A 22,556-nucleotide genomic window follows, 5' to 3' on the forward strand; every position below is an offset into this window, starting at 1 on the left:
GCGTGATGAAGTTAATGCTCTGAAAACAGAACGATTGGATTTACAATTGAGGTTAGAGAGCATCACTTCTCAGGCAACGGCTGGAGGAGGGGAGGGTGCTGCAGGTCCACAGGGAAATGTTCCATGTTCCGCTTGTGCAGTGTTGAAAGAAAAGTGTGCCGCCCTAGAGAAAGATAAAGAGCATTGGGAACTGACTGCCCAGTCCTTGGAGAAGGATATGAGGCAGAAAAACGATTCCCTTGCTTCTAAATCTTATCAATTGGAGGAGATGATGCAGACTTTAAGTTTGCGAAAGAAAGAAGCTGATCACTTTCACTCTCGGCAAGAGCAAGTGAGAGAAACATATGAGGATAGGATTACGGCCTTGAGTAGGGAGTTGAAACAGGAAAAAGGGAGTGTCAGCTCTGCCCGGCAGGCTTGGCACAAGGCAGAAGAAGGACAGGTGGAGTTATGGGAGAAGAATAATATGCTTTCACTACAGTTGTCACAGGCTCGGCAGGACAGAGAGATGTGTGTAAAGGCATTAACCCAGTATAGGACAGAACTAGATACGGTCCAGCAGGAGGTATATGACTCTATGGAAGAGGCTACTGCTACACCCATGGAGTCTCAGAATAGGGCTGACTCTAGGTCGCCCAGTCCTATGCTAGAACAGTTCAAACTGCCTGAATGGTCCCCGAGAAATGAAGTAGAGCTGGAGCCTAACCCTTGTCAGTTGACAGCCCCACCCCGGTACAGTAGCCTAGTTCCTGAGACCTTAGACGGCATGCAGGAGCCTAGGCTCCGCCCAGTAAGGCCACAGAACACTGTGCAAATTGATGATGTTAACAGGAGGGCACCGGTACAATTGGGCCTATGCTCCGCCCAGGAAGGGCGCAGCTCACGGCACCTCTTGATGACATCAGCAGCACCACAGCACCACTGTTTAAGTCCCCTACTGGAGAGCAGCGGAACTCCACTCAGAGACACAAAGTCATTCCTTTATCTAGGGACCAGTATTCACAAGTAATGAAAACACTTCGGGCGATGATTACACCTTTTAAAGAGTCTTCTGAGGTGACAATCTACGCACATCTGGATAGCGTGCATGACCTTTTCAATTTCTTACAGGTTCAGGCAGACTCAGATAAAAGAGCTTTACTGCAGTGGACGTTTGCTACTGAGTGCCAAACGTATTTAAAGGCAATTTTGGCTGAGAGTAATGATCTCTCCACCGTGGAACAAGCGTTGAAAAAGCGGTATGGACTGTTTGCGGACCCCACCGAGGCCAAAAGGGCAGCATATAATATGCGCTGCGGGCCGAATGAGAGTCCACATGAATGGTCCTATCGCCTGAGGCGCACATTTTTCGATGGGGGGGCGGACCCAGAGGCCAAAGAGCTTGAGTTTGGGGAATTTAGGAATCTTTTTGTGAAAGGTCTGCCCAATCAAGTGAAAATGTCTCTAGCAGGAAAGAAAAGTGAACCTTTTTCCCTTCTGCTAAAGCGGGCGGAGGAGCTTTTTGATATGTGTCGCGAGCAGCCTGATGCGGCGACCACCCAAGCAGTTCCTAAGAATCGCAGCAAAGGGGCTCCACCTAGTGTTTGTGCTGTTACATCCACGCTTTCTCTGGAAAACAAGATGTCAAGTCCTTCTACACCCGCCCGGGTTGGCAATACCCAATCTTACCAGCAAAAGGGCACCACGCCTCCGACTACGCCGGAGGGCCAACAACAGGACCCGAAAAGGAAGCGTTTTAACAAGAGACAGTGGGCAGCGGAAAAGATCCGGACCCAACAAGCACAGATTGAGCAACTGATGGTGCAACTTCAACGAACAAATCCTGCAGCCGCACCCCACCCATCCTCGTCACCGAACAAAGCAGGCAACTTTCAGAAGCCCAAAGAGAAATCTTCCGGGCCAATTACAGGGCCTAGGCCGAGTGTCAAGTCCGTTGAATTACTGGAAGATCCAGTTTCTTGTGAGGAAGACCTGGCATGACTAGACTCGGACCCTCCTTCACCAACCATCATGTCCACAGTTCAGGTGAATGCTTTGTCGTCCAACAGTGAGGAGTCCTCCGAGACCGATGCTGATGCCCAGCCCTCTAACCCGAAAGGGCCTCTCTTACAGGACTCGAATGAGGAAAACAGGTATTTTCTTGGTAAACTTATTCCTAAAGGGTACAGATATACCTTAGCTCTGTTGATTCAACAGAAATTTTCCTGTCAGGGTCTACTGGATACCGCCTCAGAGGTGACGTTGATCACCCAGGGCATGTTTCAGAAACTTGAGGCTTTTCTGGGGGGAGGTGGGGAGGCGCTGCGTGTCACCCCGTGTGACTTGTCACTGGTGGCCTATGGCAATCAAAGCATCGGTACTGTGGGACGGGTTTGGCTTTCCTTGCAGTTCGGCGAGTTGTTTGTCAAACACCCTGCTATCATTACTACTGGTGCTGGTGAAGAATTCTTAATTGGGAACGATCTTCTGAAGAGATTGCAGACTGATCTGGATTATCGCCATGAAGTCATCTGGGCCCAAGTCGCAAGTCCCCTCCCGTATGGGAAAGTAAAGCATATGAGCAGAGTCAGTGGTTCCAGCTCCGTGGGGCTTAGGGATTCCCCAATTCTAATGAATTTCCGGAAGTCAGAAGACCCTCACACCTGGGAGCTCCAGTTGTGTGGTGCACCAGGGGGGGATGAACAGCGTGGTGAAGTTATCCGCGTCCAAACGGACCGGATAGCTGACATTGTTCTCCAGGATGACAATTTGGAAATTGTTTTGACTGACTCGACTCATACCGGTGACTCCCCAGATGCTGCTGCCGAGATAGCCCACAAGGCCTCTGTTTCCACTTCCAGTTCAGACTCACCGCATCCTCGCAAGTTGACGGACATTCAACAGAAGGATGATGCTTACACCATTCCTGTCCAGATAGCTGACATCCAAACACTTCAGTCCACGTTGCTGTTGCCTAGTGACGTTTCCTTCATCAGTGACACTCTGTTTTATTGTCTTCGCAAGTCTGTGCAACTTCACTTCAGTAAGTGTTCGCCCACTTCTGTGCAGGTACCTGGACAAGGTGCCAAGTCGCTCGTGGGAATGTGTAGCCTTCCTTTGACTGTGGGAAAGAAGTCGTTCACCCACCACTTCTCTGTTGTGAGAGGCCTACCACAGCCCTTATATCTGGGCTCCGATTGCCTTGTGCGACTGGGAGTTTATATGGATCTGGTGAACCTGGTCTTGTGGAGTAGACTTGATGGCAGCCCAGTGGAATCTGAAGTAACGCCTGTTAGCTTGAAGTCTGGACAGACCATACCCCAGGTCTGTGAAGTAGTCTGTGATACAAATGTGACCATTCCAGCTAGAGTGAGGGACTTTTCCATCAAGCTCCGTCTTGCCGAGGGACAGCGTCTGTTGGACAAAGTGGTGTTCTTCAACCCTCATGCTCATTTTCGTGACCTAGGGCTGTCCACCGGTGTTCTGCCATGGTTAGAGGTAATTGGTGAGACTTTTCACCTGTTAGTCACCAATCCACAGTTTGATGAAGTGGAAGTGTCTGCAGGAGACCCTTTTGGATTTCTAGTGGGAGACTCTTTTCCTGATGTCGAGGTAAGTTTGCCCATTGTTGGCAGGCTGCCTTCCTCTTGGAACACCTGCCAGGGGGGGGAGACACCTGAATGTCTGTTCACCTCTCCCAGAGGCCTCATCTCGCTGGAGTTTGTTTGGCCATATGATGCAACGGGTTCGCAAGTGCAGATGGAAGACGACTACTTGATTTTGTCCAGAAAGATGTCTTTACCCCAGAAGTCTAGAGTGGTGAATGCGGTTGAAACTTCATCTCTGCAGGAGGACATTGAAGAGCAGGTGGAAATTCCAACCAACCAGCCTTTCTCAGAGTTTGACGCGATGGTGAAAGACCAAGTGGAACAGGCTGATGCTTGTGCTACTGACACAGAGAAGATGCAGTTGACTGAGTTGCTGTACAAATACAAGGAACTTTTTGCTGTGGACTCATATGACTGTGGCCTTACAGACCTACACGTCACCAAAGTGCCTACGGAACCAAGTAGTAAGCCTGTTTTTGTGCGCCAGTATAAGATCCCATTAGCTTCCTATGAGTCCGTGCAAGAGATTCTCAATACCTTGGAGGCCAGGGGCATCATTAGGCAATGCAACAGCACATACAACTCCCCTCTGTGGCCCATCTTGAAAAAGAACAACAGCTGGAGAATTGCCCTGGACTACCGTCAGCTGAATAAGCGAGTACCGCTGTCCAGGTGGCCAATGGCTCCACTGGATCAGAGTCTTGCTACCATCAAAGGGGCTAAGTATTTCACCAGCCTAGACTTAGCATCAGGGTTTTGGACCGTACCGGTACATCCACATGACCAATATAAACTGGCCTTCACGTTTGGGAAGAAACAGTATACGTGGAACAGAACTCCCTTTGGTTTTCTCAACTCCCCGGCTGAATTCAACATCTTCCTACACAAAGCACTTCCAGATGCTGAAGCTCGAGGGACTGTGGTCTATGTGGATGATATTCTGATCAAAAGCCCTACTTTTCAAGATCACTTGGCAGAGATTGAGCATGTCTTCACACAGTTGACAGATGCTGGAGCTAAATTGACCCTAGCCAAAGGACAATGGTGCAAGAAATCTCTGAATTACCTAGGGTATGAAATTTCTGCTGATGGTCTGCGACCTCAGAAGAAGCGAGTTCAGGCCTTACAACAGCTGAAACATCCCACCAATCTCACAGAACTTCGTTCCTTTCTGGGAATATGCAATTATTCCAGACAGTTCATAGACGAGTATGCGGAGATCACCCGACCCTTGGTCAAGCTATTGAAGAAAGATACACCCTGGACGTGGGGTCCAGAGCAGGAATCTGCTATGCAGGAGCTGAAGGATCAGCTTAGCCGCTTTCCATGCCTCGCGTACCCTGAGGGGGGTCGCGAATTCTACGTTGACCTGGGATACTCCAATCATTCCATGAGTGCTGTCCTGTATCAGAAATATGACTCTGATAAGCGGGTTGTGGCCTATGCTAGCAAAGGCCTATCGGATGTGGAAAAGAAGTATTCTGACTGTGAGAAATCCTTGTGGACCACGGTATGGGCTCTGCAACATTTCCGGAGTTACATCCAAGGGGAGAAGCTAATCGTAGAAACTTGTCATCAAATCGTTAGTTTCCTGGGTAGCGACCGAATCAAATCCGGTCGAGTGTCCAACAGTAGGATAGTCTCCTGGACATTGGCTCTTCAAGGATGGCCTTTAGAGGTAAGGTATGCCCAGAAACATCGTAATGTAGTAGCCCAAGGTATGGCTGAGCTGCATGATTGTGCAGGACATGATGCCCTTGCAGGTATTTCTGAAACAGAGGTTCCCGAGCAGGAGAAAGAACCTCATTGGCACCATCTGTATGATGAGAAGATCTGTGAAACCTTGCCTAAGGTCTATGTGGATGGATGCGCCTACCGCCACGACACAGACCATGAGTTGGTCGCAGGTGTGGGAGTGGTATGGAACCCAAACCTTCCTGAAGAGACTTTGAAGCACAGCTTGGGTTCACAAACAAACCAGTATGCTGAGATAGTGGCAGCCTTGGTGGCGGTACAGTCTGCAGTTCAGAAAGGAATTAGGGAATTGGTCATATGCACTGACTCAGATTATGTGAGGCAGAATTTTGTCTCTCATCTACCCAACTGGAAGCAGAACAACATGCTAAACTCGAAAGGAAAACCGGTACATCATGGAAATTTGATTCTGGCCCTGGATCAACTGGTACAGGACCATGACATGACCATCTATTGGAAGAAGGTAAAGGGTCATGCAAAGGTTGACAGTCCTGACAAGATAGGGAACGATCTGGCAGATCTACTCGCGAAGGAAGGTGCGCTCACAGGAGAACTATGGCGGTTCTCAGAACCTGATACCTTGGCAGTTCATGCTGTCACCCGACGGCAAACAAAACAGCTCTGTGAGACTCCAGTGGTACAGTGGAGCAGTGAAGTCCCATCCTTTGATCTTGTCACGGCTCAGAAATCAGATCCGGTGGTTGGAAGATTTTATGAGTACATCCAGAATCCGCAAGAACATCCATTGACAGAAGAGGAGTGTCAAGCTGAGGAACTGAGGGTACTCTATACCTCCAGAGAGAAGTTCCAGATACGCCAGGACCTGCTTATTCGGACGAGTAAGCATGGCATTGAGCAATGGGTTGTGCCTCAGACGTATCGTGGCATCATGTTGCAACATGCTCATGATGAACCAGGTGCAGGACATAGAGGAGAAGGCATTACCTATGAGACCTTGAAGCAAGTGGCTTATTGGCCCCATATGCGTCAGGATGTGAAGCTGTATACTCGAGGTTGTCTGACCTGTTGTCGTTTCCAGCCATCTTCACCATCCCATCGGGTACCCCTCAGGAAGAAGGGTATTGCTATGCCCTGGTCAGATATCCAGATTGATTGGGTTGGACCTGTGGTTCGATCCACCCGAGGCAACAAGTACATGCTTACTGTCACCTGCATGTTCACCAAGTGGGTGGAGTGCCTACCTGCACCCAATTGCACCGCCGAGACTACGGCTACCTTACTACTGAATCATGTGTTCAGCCGGTGGGGTTTGCCCATGCGAGTGGACTCAGACCAAGGATCTCAGTTTACCGCAGAGGTGATCCAACACATGTGGAAGATGCTAGGCGTGAAGAGTAAACTGCACATTGCCTACCGACCTCAGTCCTCAGGACAAGTGGAAAGAGCTAATCGGACCATCATCACCATTCTGAAGAAGTACGTGTCATCCTCAGGTAAGGATTGGGACATGAAGTTACCATTGGTCCTCATGGCCATACGTGCCACACCCCATCGGTCTACAGGAGTGTCACCTTTTGAGATGATGACAGGTAGGGAAATGATGTTACCAATTCATTTGCTTTACAGGACTAATGATGTGAACTTGTCCAGTGCTACTTCCTCTCATGAGTATGCCACCCATTTGCGTCAACATTTGCAAAGTGCCTTTGCCTTTGCCCAGAAGAACTTGGAAAGTAGCGCTAGAGGTAGAAAAGCCTACTATGATCAAGGGACTACCTCCAAAGAGTACCAAATTGGCGACAAGGTACTCTATTTCAATTTTGCCAGAAACAAGGTTAAAGAAAAGAAGTTTCTACCCAGTTGGCATGGTCCTTTCCCTATAGTGGAAAAAGCTTCACCTGTGGCTTACCAAATTCGCCTCAGAAAAAATTCTCAAGGTGAAGATAACCTTAAGTGGGTCCACATCAATCAGTTGAGACCATGTCATCCAAGTCATTTGGTTCCAGATACATGCATTGTTGAAATGACACAAACTAACCATGAAGCAGAATAGCTTCGCCTTCTTTTGTTTTTCAGCTACAAAGAAAAAAAAACAAAACCTTGAAGATCCGGTGCAGTTGCCTAACAGATTGATCCTGTTTCCGTTCCTGATGTCGTTCTTCAAGATGTTCCTGACGCCCTGCTTCCTAATCCATTGGTGGTTTTCAACATCCCTTCCCCTTGTTCCTCATGATTTCCATTGTTTAGTCATGACTGTTGGAGTTTTTCTTTGGCCAAGAATCATTCTTCGTGTTGGGGGGAATTGTTTGGTTTTATTTTTATTTCAACCGATCCAGTGTTCCTGACAGTGAAGTTTTGGATGTGTGTTTGTTGTTTTTGGGACATTTCATTGACTTTCTTTTTGAACTGTGTCCAATGCTTATGTTTGAAGACTTTCTTCATCATCACCATTACGTGGACCATTTTGTTCCTGTTTGATGTCTTCTTGATGTGAGAAGTTGTCCATTCACACCTCATCATTCATCACGGTCCACCCTATTGACTATGGTTTGGACATTATGTCGTTTTACAGTCTAAAGACTCTCATATCATTGACTTTGATGGACTTCGTGGCGGTCAACCATGAGTAACTCTCCACGATGCAACAGTTTTAGTCTACTATCATATTAAGGACTAATTTGCTTATGCTTTGCCATGCATTTTTTTTAGTATGATAATTGATTGTTGATTCTGTTTTCATATGTTAGGACATAATAGCTAACACCCTATCTTTGTTCTAGTATCAGTGATTTGCTATTTAGTTTTTGGTATACTTTTGAACATTTCTATGATTTCATGAAGTATTTGAATTATTTGCTTCCAGTTATCATTACCAGAGTGTTAGTTTTGAGTTACTGACATTTACAGTTCTTAATTTTTGGTCCTGACCATGAGTCTTGATGTCAACCCGTCTAGCTGTATTATTAGTTAGGTTGGAGAAGGCTTTCACTCCTTTGTAGTAAATTCCATCTCCAAGGGGGGGAATCTGTAGGGGTATTTCCCTGTGATCTAGCCTATGCTGGTCTTGGCCTATACAAGCCTATGACATCTTGGTATAATAAGATGGCTGCTGCAACCTCTCTGTGTCAGCAAGATCCAGCTTCAACTTGTGGAAAATCACTGACAGGCTTGCTAAAGCCAAGGACAGTCTGTGTTCTAAACACCCCCTTCTATCACCCTGAGAACGGAGTAGGGAGGCAGACATGGCTCCAGAAGTTACCATTCTCCAAGATCACAAAACAAAGAACTCTTCTTGCCATGTACTGAACTGGACAAGATCATGATTGGTTCCTACCGTCACCTGACCGAGAGTTACGGAAAAAGCGGGAACAGAACAGAAGTGAGTCGGAGACCCTTGGAAGAGGGGCAACTGGTAAGAGGACCTGAGAGATCCAGCAAGGCTCGGGGGGAGCCAGAGACTTTGTATGATACCAACATCGTGATCTGCATCCTGGTGCAAATACCTGTGGCAGAGATATTGGCTCTGATAACCAAAGGAGTGACGGGAACCTACGTGGGCTAATAAAGACCTGCACTACCTAAGACACCGACAGCTAAAACAGCGTCTGGGGAGATTCTGCTCCGGTCTTATCTGAAGCCGTCATCACGACAGCGTGGTAAGATCACAGTGATATATTTCCTGGTCTGGGGTTAGGCAGTGGTTTTATCTAAGTACGACTGGTTTATGTCAGCTCTTGGTCAGGGAAAGCAGCTAATGTGTATCTTGCATAAGATGTGATAAGTTTCATAAGGATTATTAGGTTATCATTTGTACTGTTCTAATCATTACTGTACTTAGTCTCAGGATAATCAGAGTGTAGTTTAGACAATATATTTTGGTAGTGCTCATATCAGTAAGGGATATTTTTATTGCATAAGCTAGCGCAGAGTATTTCTATTTTCTTATCCATAATAAAGCTAATATATATATCTATCAGCTGTGTCTTTCTTTTTCACTCTACACACCAAAACACCTGGAGAGGTGCCAGAAGCAAGATTCCTGTATCTCACCCTAGACAGAGCTAATGAGTCTGTTAGGCAGACTTATGCATCAGGGAATCTTGGTATAAGTAATCTGTGGGTACCTGTTGCCCTAGGTATTATTTATCTCACCCTACAGTACATTCTTTTAAAATCCAGGTGTGAGCATTTATACCAATGTTTATTGGGATAAAGCAGATAATTTACTGGGACATAACTAGTTGTTAGGATATAGTTGTTAACTGGCAAAAAATAAGTGAGGATGTTTTAAATGAAATTGCTCTCATTAAGATGAGAAGGAAAATCTGTAGAAAGTGATTTATGGTTTTCTAATGAATTATTATTGTTAAAACAGACCTGTTGCTACTAGGAAAGCATGGAGATCAGCGATAAGGACCTATAAATTACAACTGCCAGAGTAGGAAAGATTATTCTTCTAGGTTGGTAGGTGTAGAACATTTAGATTCATTTGTTAAATCATTTGCCCAATGTTGATAATGTAATATCTAGGGAAAGGACATTAGCTCCAGTTTCATCTACACTTGCGGTCTATTTTAAAAATAAGGTAGAATCTCTCAGATGTCAACTATCAAGTTATGATGTACTATATCAGAATGGATAAATGGCCATCTAAGTAAAGAGACCTTCTCTGAGTTGGGAGGTAAAACTGTACAGACACCTATTATGAAGAATAAAAAAGGTGATCCTTTAGATGTTTCAAATTACAGGCCTGTTGCCTCAATCCCCCTACTAACTCATATCATAGAAGGCTGGGTAATGCAGCTACTGGAAGATGGATGGTGTTTTGTCTGAGCCCTGGTGAGTCAATTGTGGGGTTCCCCAGGGCTCGCCGCTCTTCCTAACCTTAATACTTTCATGCAGTCTCTGGGTCAGGCTCTGAAGATCGGTGTGATGTTATTTATTCATGCAGATGACATTACGGTTTGCTTTCCAAGTCCAAAGACTGGCTCAGACATGAGCATTCGTTTGAGGCAGTGTTTGGGTGTTATAGAAAAATGGGTGATTAATCATCAGTTATGCCTAAATAAAAGTAAAACCAAATTACTTCAGATCGGATTTCCTCATGTGCAGAGCTCTGATTTTTCTTTATCTGAGTTTGATTCTGAGTACAGATGGGATGTGTCCTCCCGTATTTTAGGTGTGGAGGTAGATAATCAATATGGAAAAATCATATTGTTGACTTTAAAGAAATTAAGAGCTGTTAAAAGATTCTTTGAACTTCAGCTCTTCCGACTGTGCAATCGTTAGCTCTTTCTTAGATAGATTATAGTAACATAATTTATTTTGGTTGCACGAAGTCTCAGAGGGTCAGGCTTCAACTTATGCAGAATGCAGCTGCTAGATTGATTTTCTCTGTTTTTTTAAGTTTGAAGCCATTACACCTCTTGGTGCAGCTGCACTAGCTGAAAGTTGATTGTTGAATATATTTTAAGCTTTGTATCGTTGTCTTTAAATTTTTGTATGGTGATTTGCCTTCTTATACGCAAGCTCAATTTCAACAGCTGCAGGGTGCATCTTTACAAATGAAAAGGCAAACTTTTTTATTAGGGTTTCCGTCCATTAATTCTATTAAATTTCATGGGGTACACGCTAGTACATTATCAGGAAATATTGATTTGGAAAGCTCTTCCTATCTTTAAGACAGGAGTCTATCTTATTTTGAAAACTATTGAAGACATTTTTATACAGGAAGTCTTTACTGCAAATAATTTGATGTTTTGTACTTTTGTATTATAGAATTCCTACATGTCATCTAGTTACACTTTTATTGTAAGCTGCATGTAACTTTAATTGGTAAATATGAGTTATAAGTTCCCTTTATCGTTAATGTTAATAGCAGCTCTACGGCTGGTGTATATGACCCTACCCGCAAAGTAGTTGCATGTAAGGAGGCTTTTACCACAGCATTCTCTAAAGAAAAGAAGGTGCTTCATATTAAGTACTTTCCTGGCATCTAAATCAAGGCACCCCTTTATAGGATTAACCTCTTTATAATTAAAAACAGAAATACACAGAGATAAACTAACTTTTGGGGTATTTTAGGGCTATGCCTTATCATACACATTTACTATGCTTTCTTGGAGGGGGCAAGGAAATTAAATATCAATGCATATAGAAAGATGCCAATGATCTATGACATCTCATTCTAGATACAAATTCTAGAAATAAGCCTAGACAATGGCATAATTGTGTACTTATTCCTGAAATAAATCTTATTTTGTACGAATGCCATGCCAGAAAAATATCCATGGCAGTAACACACATTTAACAATGTGTTCCTTGGAATATTTAAGATATGCTAGAAGGTAAAATTATGTATCATACCTGATAATTTTCTTTCCATTAATCATAGCTGATCAATCCATAGACTGGTGGGTTGTGTCCATCTACCAGCAGGTGGAGATAGAGAGCAATCCTTTTGCCTCCCTATATGTGGTCATGTGCTGCCGGAAACTCCTCAGTATGTCGATATCCAAGCTTCATCCGCAGGACTCAGCACAGAGAATTACACCCACAAAGGGACACACTGCCCAGCTCACCACCGCCGAAACGGGGGAGGGGAATTAACCCAGCTCATCCCCACACAAGTGGGGGAGGGGAATCCGTCCAGCTCATCCCCGCGGAGTGGGGGAGGGACACCACACCCGCCGATGCGGGGGGATCTGGCTTATCCTGCAACCGCAACCGCGGGAGGAGCTGACTGACCCTAACACCGCCGAAACGGGAGGGGTACAAAGCTGCCCTACAGCCACACGAAGCGGGAGGGAGCGCCGGCAGAATTTAAGTCTCAATCCAGCCCCGTAAAACGGAGGGGAGAGGAATGCAGCAGCTCTGCGTATGCCTTGTAGCGCTATAGAAATGCTAAATAGTAGTAGTAGTAGTAGCTCACTGTAACACAAACTCGTCTCAACTCTTGAAGAATCCAATTGAAAAAACTTGAACACGAAGTCCTCCTGAACAGGAACTGAAGACTAAACTTGAACCTGAAATGCAACCAGAATATAAACAGTACAGATATCTGGGAGGGGCTATGGATTGATCAGCTATGATTAATGGAAAGAAAATTATCAGGTATGATACATAATTTTACCTTCCATACCATCATGCTGATCAATCCATAGACTGGTGGGATGTACCGAAGCAGTACTCACACAGGGCAGGACATTGAAATCCCTGACCGCAACACTGAAGCTCCAAACCGGGCCTCCGCCTGAGCAGCCACAGTCAAGCGGTAATGCCTGGAGAAGGTATGGGCCGATGCCCAAGTTGCCGTCTTGCAAATCTCTTCCAAGGAGACGGACCCGGCCTCTGCCATCGAAGCCGCCTGAGCTCTAGTGGAGTGAGCCTTCAGCTGGATAGGCGGCACCTTCCCCGCGGCCACATAAGCCGCTGCAATGGCATCCTTGACCCATCTTGCCACTGTAGGCTTAGCAGCCTGCAGACCCTTACTAGGACCTGCAAACAGGACAAACAGATGATCCGATTTCCGGAAATCATTGGTCACTTCCAAGTATCTGATGATGACTCGTCTCACATCCAGATATTTGAGAGCAGAGTATTCCTCTGGGTAGTCCTCCCTACGAAAGGAGGGGAGACAGAGCTGCTGATTCACATGGAAGCGAGAAACAATCTTGGGCAGGAAGGAAGGCACTGTGCGAATAGTCACTCCTGCCTCAGTGAACTGCAGAAAAGGCTCTCGACATGAGAGTGCCTGGAGCTCGGAAACTCTTCTGGCTGAAGTGATAGCCACAAAAAAGACTGCTTTCAACTTTAGGTCTTTCAGAGATGCCCTCGACAAGGGTTCAAAAGGCGGCTTCTGCAATGCTCTTAGCACCAGGTTGAGATTCCACGCAGGCACCACTGAGTGCAGAGGAGGGCGCAGGTGATTAACTCCCTTGAGAAAACGTACCACATCTGGCTGCGAAGCCAGGGAAGCACCCTTCAGGCGGCCCCTGAACCAAGCCAGAGCCGCTACCTGGACTTTAAGGGAACTGAGCGACAGGCCTTTCTCCAGACCTTCTTGCAGGAACGCCAGCACTGAAGAAATTGGAGCAGTGAAGGGAGAAAGTGAGCCTGCTTCACACCACGCTGCAAAGGTACGCCAAACCCTGGCGTAAGCAGTAGAAGTAGAGCGCTTCCTCGCTCTCAGCATAGTGGCGATGACCTTGTCTGAGAAGCCCTTCTTCCTCAGACGCTGCCGCTCAATAGCCAGGCCGTAAGACCAAAGGGGGAGGGATCCTCCATCACCACGGGACCCTGATGCAACAGGCCCTGCTCCACTGGCAGCCGCAGAGGGTCGTCCACTGAGAGCCTGATCAAGTCCGCATACCAGGGACGTCTGGGCCAGTCCGGACCCACCAGGATTATCCGGCCCGGATGCTTTGCCACCCGGTCTAGTACCCTGCCCAACATGGGCCAGGGCGGGAACACATAGAGAAGTTCTTGTGTCGGTCACTGTTGGAGAAGAGCATCTACTCCCAGAGATCGAGGGTCCCGTCCTCTGCTGAAAAAGCGCGGCACTTGGCAATTGGCCGATGACGCCATCAGATCTAGGCTCGGCTGGCCCCAGCGCTTCGTGATGTCCAAGAACGCCTGAGCCGATAACTGCCACTCTCCGGGATCCAAGGTATGGCGACTGAGAAAGTCCACCTTGACATTCATGACTCCGGCAATGTGGGCAGCTGACAGCTGTTCCAGGTTCGCTTCCGCCCACTGGCATAGATTCATGGCTTCCTTGGCTAGAGGAGCGCTCTTGGTACCTCCCTGGCGGTTGACATAGGCCACAGCCGTGGCATTGTCCGACAGGACCCGTACTGGCTTCAACGCCAGTACCGGGAGGAACTCCAAAAGCGCCAACCGAATGGCTCTGAGTTCCAGGAGGTTGATAGACCACTTTGCCTCTGCAGGAGACCAGAGCCCCTGCGCTGTCCTTCCCAAGCAGTGGGCTCCCCAGCCCGTCAAAGAGGCGTCCGTCGTGACGACAATCCACTCCGGGGTCACAAGAGGCATCCCTGCAGACAACTTGTCTGTCTTCAGCCACCAGCTCAGCACCTTGCGCACTGCTGGGTCCAAGGGAAGGCGCACAGCATAATCCTCCGACACCGGAGTCCAGCGCTGCAGCAGAGAGTGTTGTAGTGGTCTCATATGAGCCCTGGCCCAGGGCACTACTTCCATCGTGGCTGTCATAGAGCCCAACAGCTGCACATAGTCCCAAGCCCGAAGCGGAGAGGCTACTAGGAACTGGTCCACCTGAGCCTGAAGTTTGACAATCCGATTGTCTGGCAGGAACACTCTGCCCACTTGGGTGTCGAATCGAACTCCCAGATACTCCAGGGACTGAGTCGGGCGCAGCTGGCTTTTCTCCCAGTTGATGATCCACCCCAGGGAGCTCAAAAGAGCAATCACCCGGTCCACAGCTTTGCCGCACTCTGCATAAGAGGGGGCTCGGAGCAACCAGTCGTCCAGATAAGGATGGACTTGTACTCCTTCCTTTTGCAGGAAGGCCGCGATGACCACCATTACTTTGGAGAAGGTCCGCGGAGCAGTAGCCAACCCGAACGGGAGGGCTCTGAACTGGAAGTGTCGGCCCAGGACTGCAAAACGCAGAAAGCGTTGATGAGGAGGCCAGATGGGAATATGCAAGTACGCTTCCTTGATGTCCAAGGATGCCAGGAACTCCCCTGCCTTCACTACCGCTATAACAGAGCGGAGAGTCTCCATGCGAAAGTGCCGAACTTTCAAGGCCCGATTGACCCCTTTGAGGTCGAGGATAGGCCGTACAGAACCTCCTTTCTTTGGTACCACAAAGTAAATGGAGTAACGTCCCTTGCCAAGCTGATTTTCTGGCACCGGAACGACCCCACCCAGGCGGATCAGATTGTCCAAGGTCTGCTGCACTGCCACAGCTTTGACCGTAGACTTGCAGGGAGAGAGTACAAACCCGTCTCTTAAGGGTCGGCAGAACTCTAGCTTGTAGCCGTCTCTGATGACTTCCAGCACCCAAGCGTCTGAAGTTACCCTGGTCCACTCGCCCAGAAACGAGGACAGGCGTCCTCCAATCTGCACTGGGCCATGGACCAGGACCCCGTCATTGGGTACGAGACCCTGGGGGAGGACCGGAGGGCGCACCTCCGGGACGGCGGTCTCTGCGAAAGGAAGGCTGCTTGGGGGAGAAATTCCTCTTGAAGGAAGAGGGGGCAGAGGAACCCGACTTGCCCGGGCGGTACCGACGGGCTTCCTGAAACTGTCCTCTGGAGATACCGGGGCGAGCACTGGCCCGAGCCCTGACCTCTGGTAACCTCTTGCCCTTAGACGTGCCGAGATCGGTCACGATTTTGTCCAGCTCGACCCCAAAGAGCAGCTTGCCTTTAAAAGGCAACTTAGCCAGGCGGGACTTAGAGGCGTGGTCCGCAGACCAATGTTTCAGCCAAAGCCAGCGCCGCGCAGAGACTGTCTGAGCCATACCTTTAGCCGAGGCTCTCAAGACATCATACAGTAAGTCTGCCAAATAAGCCAAGCCCAATTCCAGGGCCGGCCAGTCAGCCCTCAAGGAAGGATCCGAGGGGGAAGCCCGCTGCACCATCGTCAGGCACGCCCTGGCCACATAGGAGCCGCAAACTGAGGCCTGCAAACTTAAGGCAGCCGCCTCGAAGGACGACCTTAAAGCCGCTTCCAATCTTCTGTCTTGGGCGTCCTTTAGGGTCGTGCCACCTTCCACCGGCAACGCCGTTTTCTTAGTCACCGCAGCAATTAAAGAATCCACGGTAGGCCAAATAAAGGCCTCACGTTCACTTTCAGGCAAAGGATAGAGGCGGGACATAGCCCTAGCCACTTTGAGGCTCGCTTCCGGGACATCCCATTGAGCCGAAATTAAGGTGTGCATGGCATCATGCACGTGGAAGGTTCTAGGCGGGCGCTTCGTCCCCAGCATAATGGCAGAGCCAACAGGGGCTGAGGGAGAGACGTCCTCTGGCGAGGAAATCTTCAAAATGCTCATGGCCTGCAGTAACAGGTTGGGCAAATCCTCTGAGCGAAAGATCCGCGCTGCAGAGGGGTCATCCGCTCCATCCGAGCGGGAATCCGTCTCCTCCAAGGAATCCCCAAAGGACCGTTGGGAGAACTCAGATACGCTGCCCTCATCTACATCAGAGGAAACAGCGTCCTCTAAGGCCCGGGAATCCACCCGAGGGCGTTTACTTCCGGGGGCCTCAACCCCGTTATCGGACAAGGGAGAAGGGGCAGCGTTTTGCATAAGAAAAGCCTGATGCAGCAGCAAAATAAACTCGGGGGAGAAACCCCCCAGACTGTGCACTTCAGCAGCTTGGGCACCCTCAACCGGCGCTCGCAAGAGCGGGGGAGAAACATGCTGCGCATCCAAGATGGCGTCCGGCGCGACACTCCGCGGAGCCGCGCGGGAAGAACGGCGCTTAACTTTAGCCGCTTTTTTGCCGTCGCCCAAATCAAGGGCGGCCATGGCATTAACGTCTCCCAGCTCAAGGGCGGCCCAAGAAGAAGCCGTCCGAGCAGAGTGGCCGGCCAAGATGGCGGAGGCGAGCAGCGGGGGATGGGCGTTTATGGCGGGAAAAACCACCGCACCGGAGGAAGACCCGGGACACTGACCGGCCTCCGAACTGACACCCAACAAGGGCGAATCAGACTTTAAGACCCCCGCATCCCCGCTAGAAGCGCACACGCGGTCCAGGGAGCGATTCTTCGTGCCCTCGCCCTCCGACGCCATAGGCCACGTGGAGATCGATCGGGAAACCCCCTGCCCGCTATAAAAAGGTAAAAAATTACCTACTTCTCGCTCCGAGCTGTAACGACCTGGTGTCCCAGTGAGTAGCTGCAATAAACGTTTAAATAAACATCGAAATAAACGCCCTTAAGGACGTCCAAAATGTTTTGGTTTTGTTTTTTTTTAACGGAGCCAGCGGGAGGGGGGAGAAAAGGAGGGACCTGGCGCCACCAGGTTTGCACTTGCTCAAGAAGAGCCCTCAACCCCAGGTACTCAACAAAACCTAAAAATTAGGCTTGGAGACCTAGCCAGAGCTGATGCTGTGTGTGACCACCACCTGCTGAGATAGAGAACATACTGAGGAGTTTCCGGCAGCACATGACCACATATAGGGAGGCAAAAGGATTGCTCTCTATCTCCACTTGCTGGTAGATGGACACAACCCACCAGTCTATGGATTGATCAGCAAGATGATATGGAATGCACACTTTCATTGTTATATACTACTAATCATTTCTATAGCGCAACTAAACGTACGCAGCGCTGTACACTTTGAAGACGGCCAGAGATGGAGCTTGACGTACTGGTTCAGAAAGTCTATTCCAGGAATCTTCACGGATTCCTCCATAAAGTCAGCATAGAGGGTATTAAAGTCAGAAAGATCAATAATCACCGTTCAGTAACTTATTAGCAGCTCTCTAAAACCAACCACTAATCCAAGCCTCAGGTCCCAAAAGACAATTTTATAAATAAAAGTAGGAATCTATTTCTCTTTATAAAATAACACCTCAAAAGAGGAATTTTATAACAGGGCACCTAAGTTAATAGGGAAGGAAGATGCCTCTTTTTTGCTTATCTTAAAGACACGTGGAGGGGCATAATCGAACAGGGACAACCATCTCTAAGGGCATCCATCTCTAAGGACGTTCCGGCGAAGGGGCGAGGAAACCCGTATTACCGTAACAAGATGGACGTCCATCTTTCGTTTCGATAATACGGTCGGGGACGCCAAAATCTCAACATTTAGGTCGACCTTAGAGATTGTTGTCCTTAGAGATGTTCGTCCCTGGTTTTCAGCGATAATGGAAAACTAGGACACCCATCTCAGAAACGACCAAATCCAAGCCATTTGGTCGTGGGAGGAGCCAGCATTCGTAGTGCACTGGTCCTCCTCACATGCCAGGACACCAACGCTCCCAGGTGCAAAGCTCCCTTACCTTGGGTGCTGAGCCCACCAACCCCCCCCAATACCCACTCCCTACAACTGTACACCACTACCATAGCCCTTAGGGATGAAGGGGGGCACCTACATGTGGGTATGGTGGGCTCACATTTACCACAAGTGTAACATACTACCAGCAGTTTGGGGTTCTTAAAGATAGTTCTCCGAAACGTAACCCTACTGAACCTCCCTGCCTTATGAATTCTGAACAGTTATGCAGAGATAAGTGTTCTTATATCAATGTGACCATTTGAATACAGAGAAAATGCCTTTGGTATGCAACTTTGATTTGGGCCTCATGTCGCTAGCACATATTATAGTTGTGTCAGCGATTTATATTTCACGTATTTAATTTTGGTTTGCATTACACAAGTTGTGTTGGGGAGCTATATGATGTTTCAGTGAGCTTTAAAGATTCGCCTAATATAGGCTATATTCATTTGTCTGCTCCTGATGCTGAGGGCGGGTGGCCACGGCTTTTGAAATGAAAGCCCCCACATTTCACCTTTAATTATCTGCAACGTTCATATTTTCATAGGAAAAATTGGTTTTGTTGTACAATTCAAACACACTTTTTTTTTTTAAGTTGTATATATAGAGAAATTTATATTCAGCTAAAAAAAACAAACCCGTGTTACATTGTAAGATACCAATGGTATAGCATCTACTTTGCATCTATATACTGAAGTAGGTGTACAAAAACGTTTTCTGCACTTTGATGTAACAGAAATGACAAAATTCAATAATATGACAGTAATTTTGAAATGTTCACTCTCAGTACTTGAACTGTGACAACTGTAGTTCTCGGTAAGACGGGAGCTTTAAGTTTAAATGAAACAGCCGTAAATCAGCTGACATTCAGCTCCACAATACAGCCTCGAGTGAACCAAACAATAACGTGCAAAGTGCTCTAAATCAAATCATGGTTATACAATAAATATTTTATAACATTTCCATGAATGTCAAATCCTGGAAACTGTCCAAAAATTGAAATATCACATAGACCAATCAGCCAGAATGAACTGCATGACAAATGATGTTGGCAGCTTCTCAAGTGAATGTGAAATCACTTATCTGAATCTCTGTTCATATCTTCACCACCATTTTGAAGCTTGCCAAATGGCATCAGGCTCTTCTTTTAAGACTGGACTGTTTGGGGTCCTAAGGAAGGATTTTTCTTTTTTTTAATCCGAAATGGAGATCTGTAGAACCCATTACATTGAATATATGGACAGAGATTCAGATAAGTGATTTCACATTCATTTGAGAACTGCCAGCGTCATTTGTCATGAAATTCATTCTGGCTGATTGAGCTATGTGATATTTAAATTTTGGGATGTTTCCAAGATTTGAAATTCATGGAAATGTTATAAAATATTTATTGTATTTATCACGATTTGATTTAGTGTACTTTGAACATTATTGTTTTGTTCACTCGAGAATGTGTTTTAGAGCTAAATGTCAGCTGATCTACGGCTGTTTCATTTAAACTTAAAGCTCCTGTCTTACCGAGGACTACAACTGTCACAGTTCAAGTACCGAGTGTGACCATTTCAAATTACTATCATTAAATTATTGAATTTTGTCATTTCTGTTTGTCACATCAAAGTGCAGAAAACTTTTGTTTGCATCTATACATTGGGTGTTTTCTGGTTGGGTTCTTTTAGAGCGGTAATTTTCTACACCTACTTCAAACAGAACGTCAAATTTGTATTTAGAACTTTCAAGTACAGTGAGCTACAATGTAAAAGATGTCTCCAACATTTTATTAAATACACACATCAGGCTCAAAAACAACTGAACACGTTTCTTTAAAAAGCTGAGCTGACTGATGGGCAACAGGACTGAATGCCTGCCAAACTTCCACAAAAATTGAAATATTTTGGTAAAATATTGAACAGCACACCCCCCCTCCCCAATTTAACACAGACATGTCATTTGAACTATTAGTGTTATCATTATAATGATATTTGTGTTTTTTGAAAGTTACTCACCGGAGTGCCAGGAGGCAGTGTCTGCACAGATGCTGGTTGCTGTTGACTAGACTGAGGAGTTGGTACAGACTGAGTCTGAACTGGAGTTTGTGGTTGTGGTATGACTTGAGCCTGTACTGCTGCCTGGACAGTAGGGGTGCTTTGTGTCTGAGTGGCATTTGGTACAGAGCCTGGTGTTGGTGTTGGAGTTTGCGCTGAAGATGACACCGGGGTTGATGGCTGAGCAGGAGCTGCAGGTTGTGGTGTTGTCTTTCCTGGTGGAATTGGGAGCTGGATTGGCGGCATTACAGCTACAGTTGAGGCAGAAGTTGGAGTTTGATGGAGAGGAGACTGGGATACCGGTGGTCGTGGCAACTGTCCACTCTGTGGCCCCAGCAGATTCATGGAGTTAGTGATGGGGAGAGAGGCACTAGGAACTGGATTCTGCTTTAAAAAAAACAAACACACAAAAAAAGCCCATATACTAATAATACTTCTATAATTTAGATGTCTTGAAAAGTGGATTTCATTATGCACAATAGCAATTTATTTTTCATCTTAGTTGATTTGCCCTCTTTTGCATTTAAGTTTCCTTTTACTAAGCTGTGGCAAAAAGTGGCCTTAGTGTGCCCTTGAACAGAACTTTCCCGCATGCTAAGGCCATTTTGGAGGCGGTAAGTGCTCATGTGGTAATCCTGCGCTAACCAGAGAGCACTGTTTAGTTCAGGAATACCCACCCACTCTTCGTACCCTGACATGCCCCTCTCCAAAAAAAAACAATTTTTTTAGTGCCTGGATTAGTGTGTACTAATTTGGAAGTTACTGAGGGTTGCCTGAGCACATCCTGCGGTACGCCATTTTAAGCTGCATTAGTGCCTACCGCAACCTAGTAAAAGGGCTCCTAAAATGGCTAAATGACAACTCTCTGCGATACTAATCTTCTGTAGTCATCACCTCTTGAAATTCACATCTGTATCAGGAAACATTTAGCTATCTTTCATATTAACAACAGAAGAGTAATTCACTTATGTCAGAACTTATTCACTTACGTCTAACTGCTTTGGCTATTTAAAAGAAGTGTTATTTTGTGAGAAAAAGAGGGACAGTTTTATTTCTTTCCACTGTATTACAAGAGACGATGAACTAAGGAAAACTGAAAAAAGCTCAAACAAGGGGCAGAATCACCATTTAAACAAAGACCAAAACTTTCTCAGGAGTGCAAAAAAGTGGCAATACTTGTTCCTGACAATGAAAATAAATGAGGTAAGATGTTTTTTATGGGCTCCATTAAGATATTACTAATTAGCTGTAAAATACAAAATTATCCCTATTTTTAACTAACTTTCAGGACTGAAATGCAACTTACAACTGTGATACAAAAAGCCAACTAGACTGGCTGTCTAAAGATCTTTACCAGAAATTATAACACATGAAATGTAGACATTAAGTGCATGTGAATAACAAATTCTTATGTGAAATTCTATGCGTCTACATTTTATTTCATTAAATTTGTAAATCACCTGTCCATATTCTAGACAATTCATTTCAATATAGTATAAAAGAAAGGGGGTAGTTTCAGTTTTCCCTGTGTGGAAAGCATATTTTACATACAGAAAAGGGCTAAAATTGGGAATGAAATATTAGATGGAGTAACATGACTTCAGGTGACGGCTGCGGAACACCAAATGTAACATGCAGTGTAATCATGTCCAGAATCAGCCTGACACTTGAAATTATCAGAGACTAATTGTTAAATATGATCACACACCTTAGGATTCCAACACAATTTATTATAGCACTGACAAAAATTTTCTTTGCATTCGACGGCAAGTTTTATCAACAAGTGAAGGGTAAAGCAATGGGCGCTGCATTCGCGCTGTCCACAGCTAATTTAAACGTAGCAGATTTTGAAAAGAAACATTTCAAATAATATATATATGGATAAAATATTTGTCTGGAAAAGGTATATAGACGATATTTTCATGATTTGGAAAGGAACAGAGTGACTTGACCGAGTTTTTTTATTTGGTTAAATACTTTAGATGTCAATCTTCAAATGAAACATGGTAGAAAAACTATATCATTCTTAGACATAAATATAAGTATTGGGCAAAGAGATTTTATTACTGACATATCGTAAATTGACAGATATGAATAAATATTTACATTATGAAAGTTGTCATAGTACAAGTCTTAAAGCAAATTTGCCTTACAGCCAATTTCTACGTTTAAGACGTCTCTGTTCAGATTCTAGAACGTACACATTTAGATCTAGACATCAC

The 22,556-nt window shown here is 46.2% G+C and overlaps 1 protein-coding gene across 1 annotated transcript in view; it reads right to left on the minus strand.

Moving 5' to 3' along the window:
• The window catches only part of CREBBP (CREB binding protein), an 846,007-nt gene that overhangs the window by 352,782 nt on the left and 470,669 nt on the right, over positions 1-22,556 (minus strand). Inside the window, exon 14 of the mRNA XM_030211575.1 lies at positions 20,296-20,718. Coding sequence (XP_030067435.1) covers positions 20,296-20,718 — 423 coding nt within the window. The remainder of the gene's footprint in view (positions 1-20,295; positions 20,719-22,556) is intronic.

Source organism: Microcaecilia unicolor, chromosome 8, assembly GCF_901765095.1.
Source record: "Microcaecilia unicolor chromosome 8, aMicUni1.1, whole genome shotgun sequence".
Taxonomy (NCBI): domain Eukaryota; kingdom Metazoa; phylum Chordata; class Amphibia; order Gymnophiona; family Siphonopidae; genus Microcaecilia; species Microcaecilia unicolor.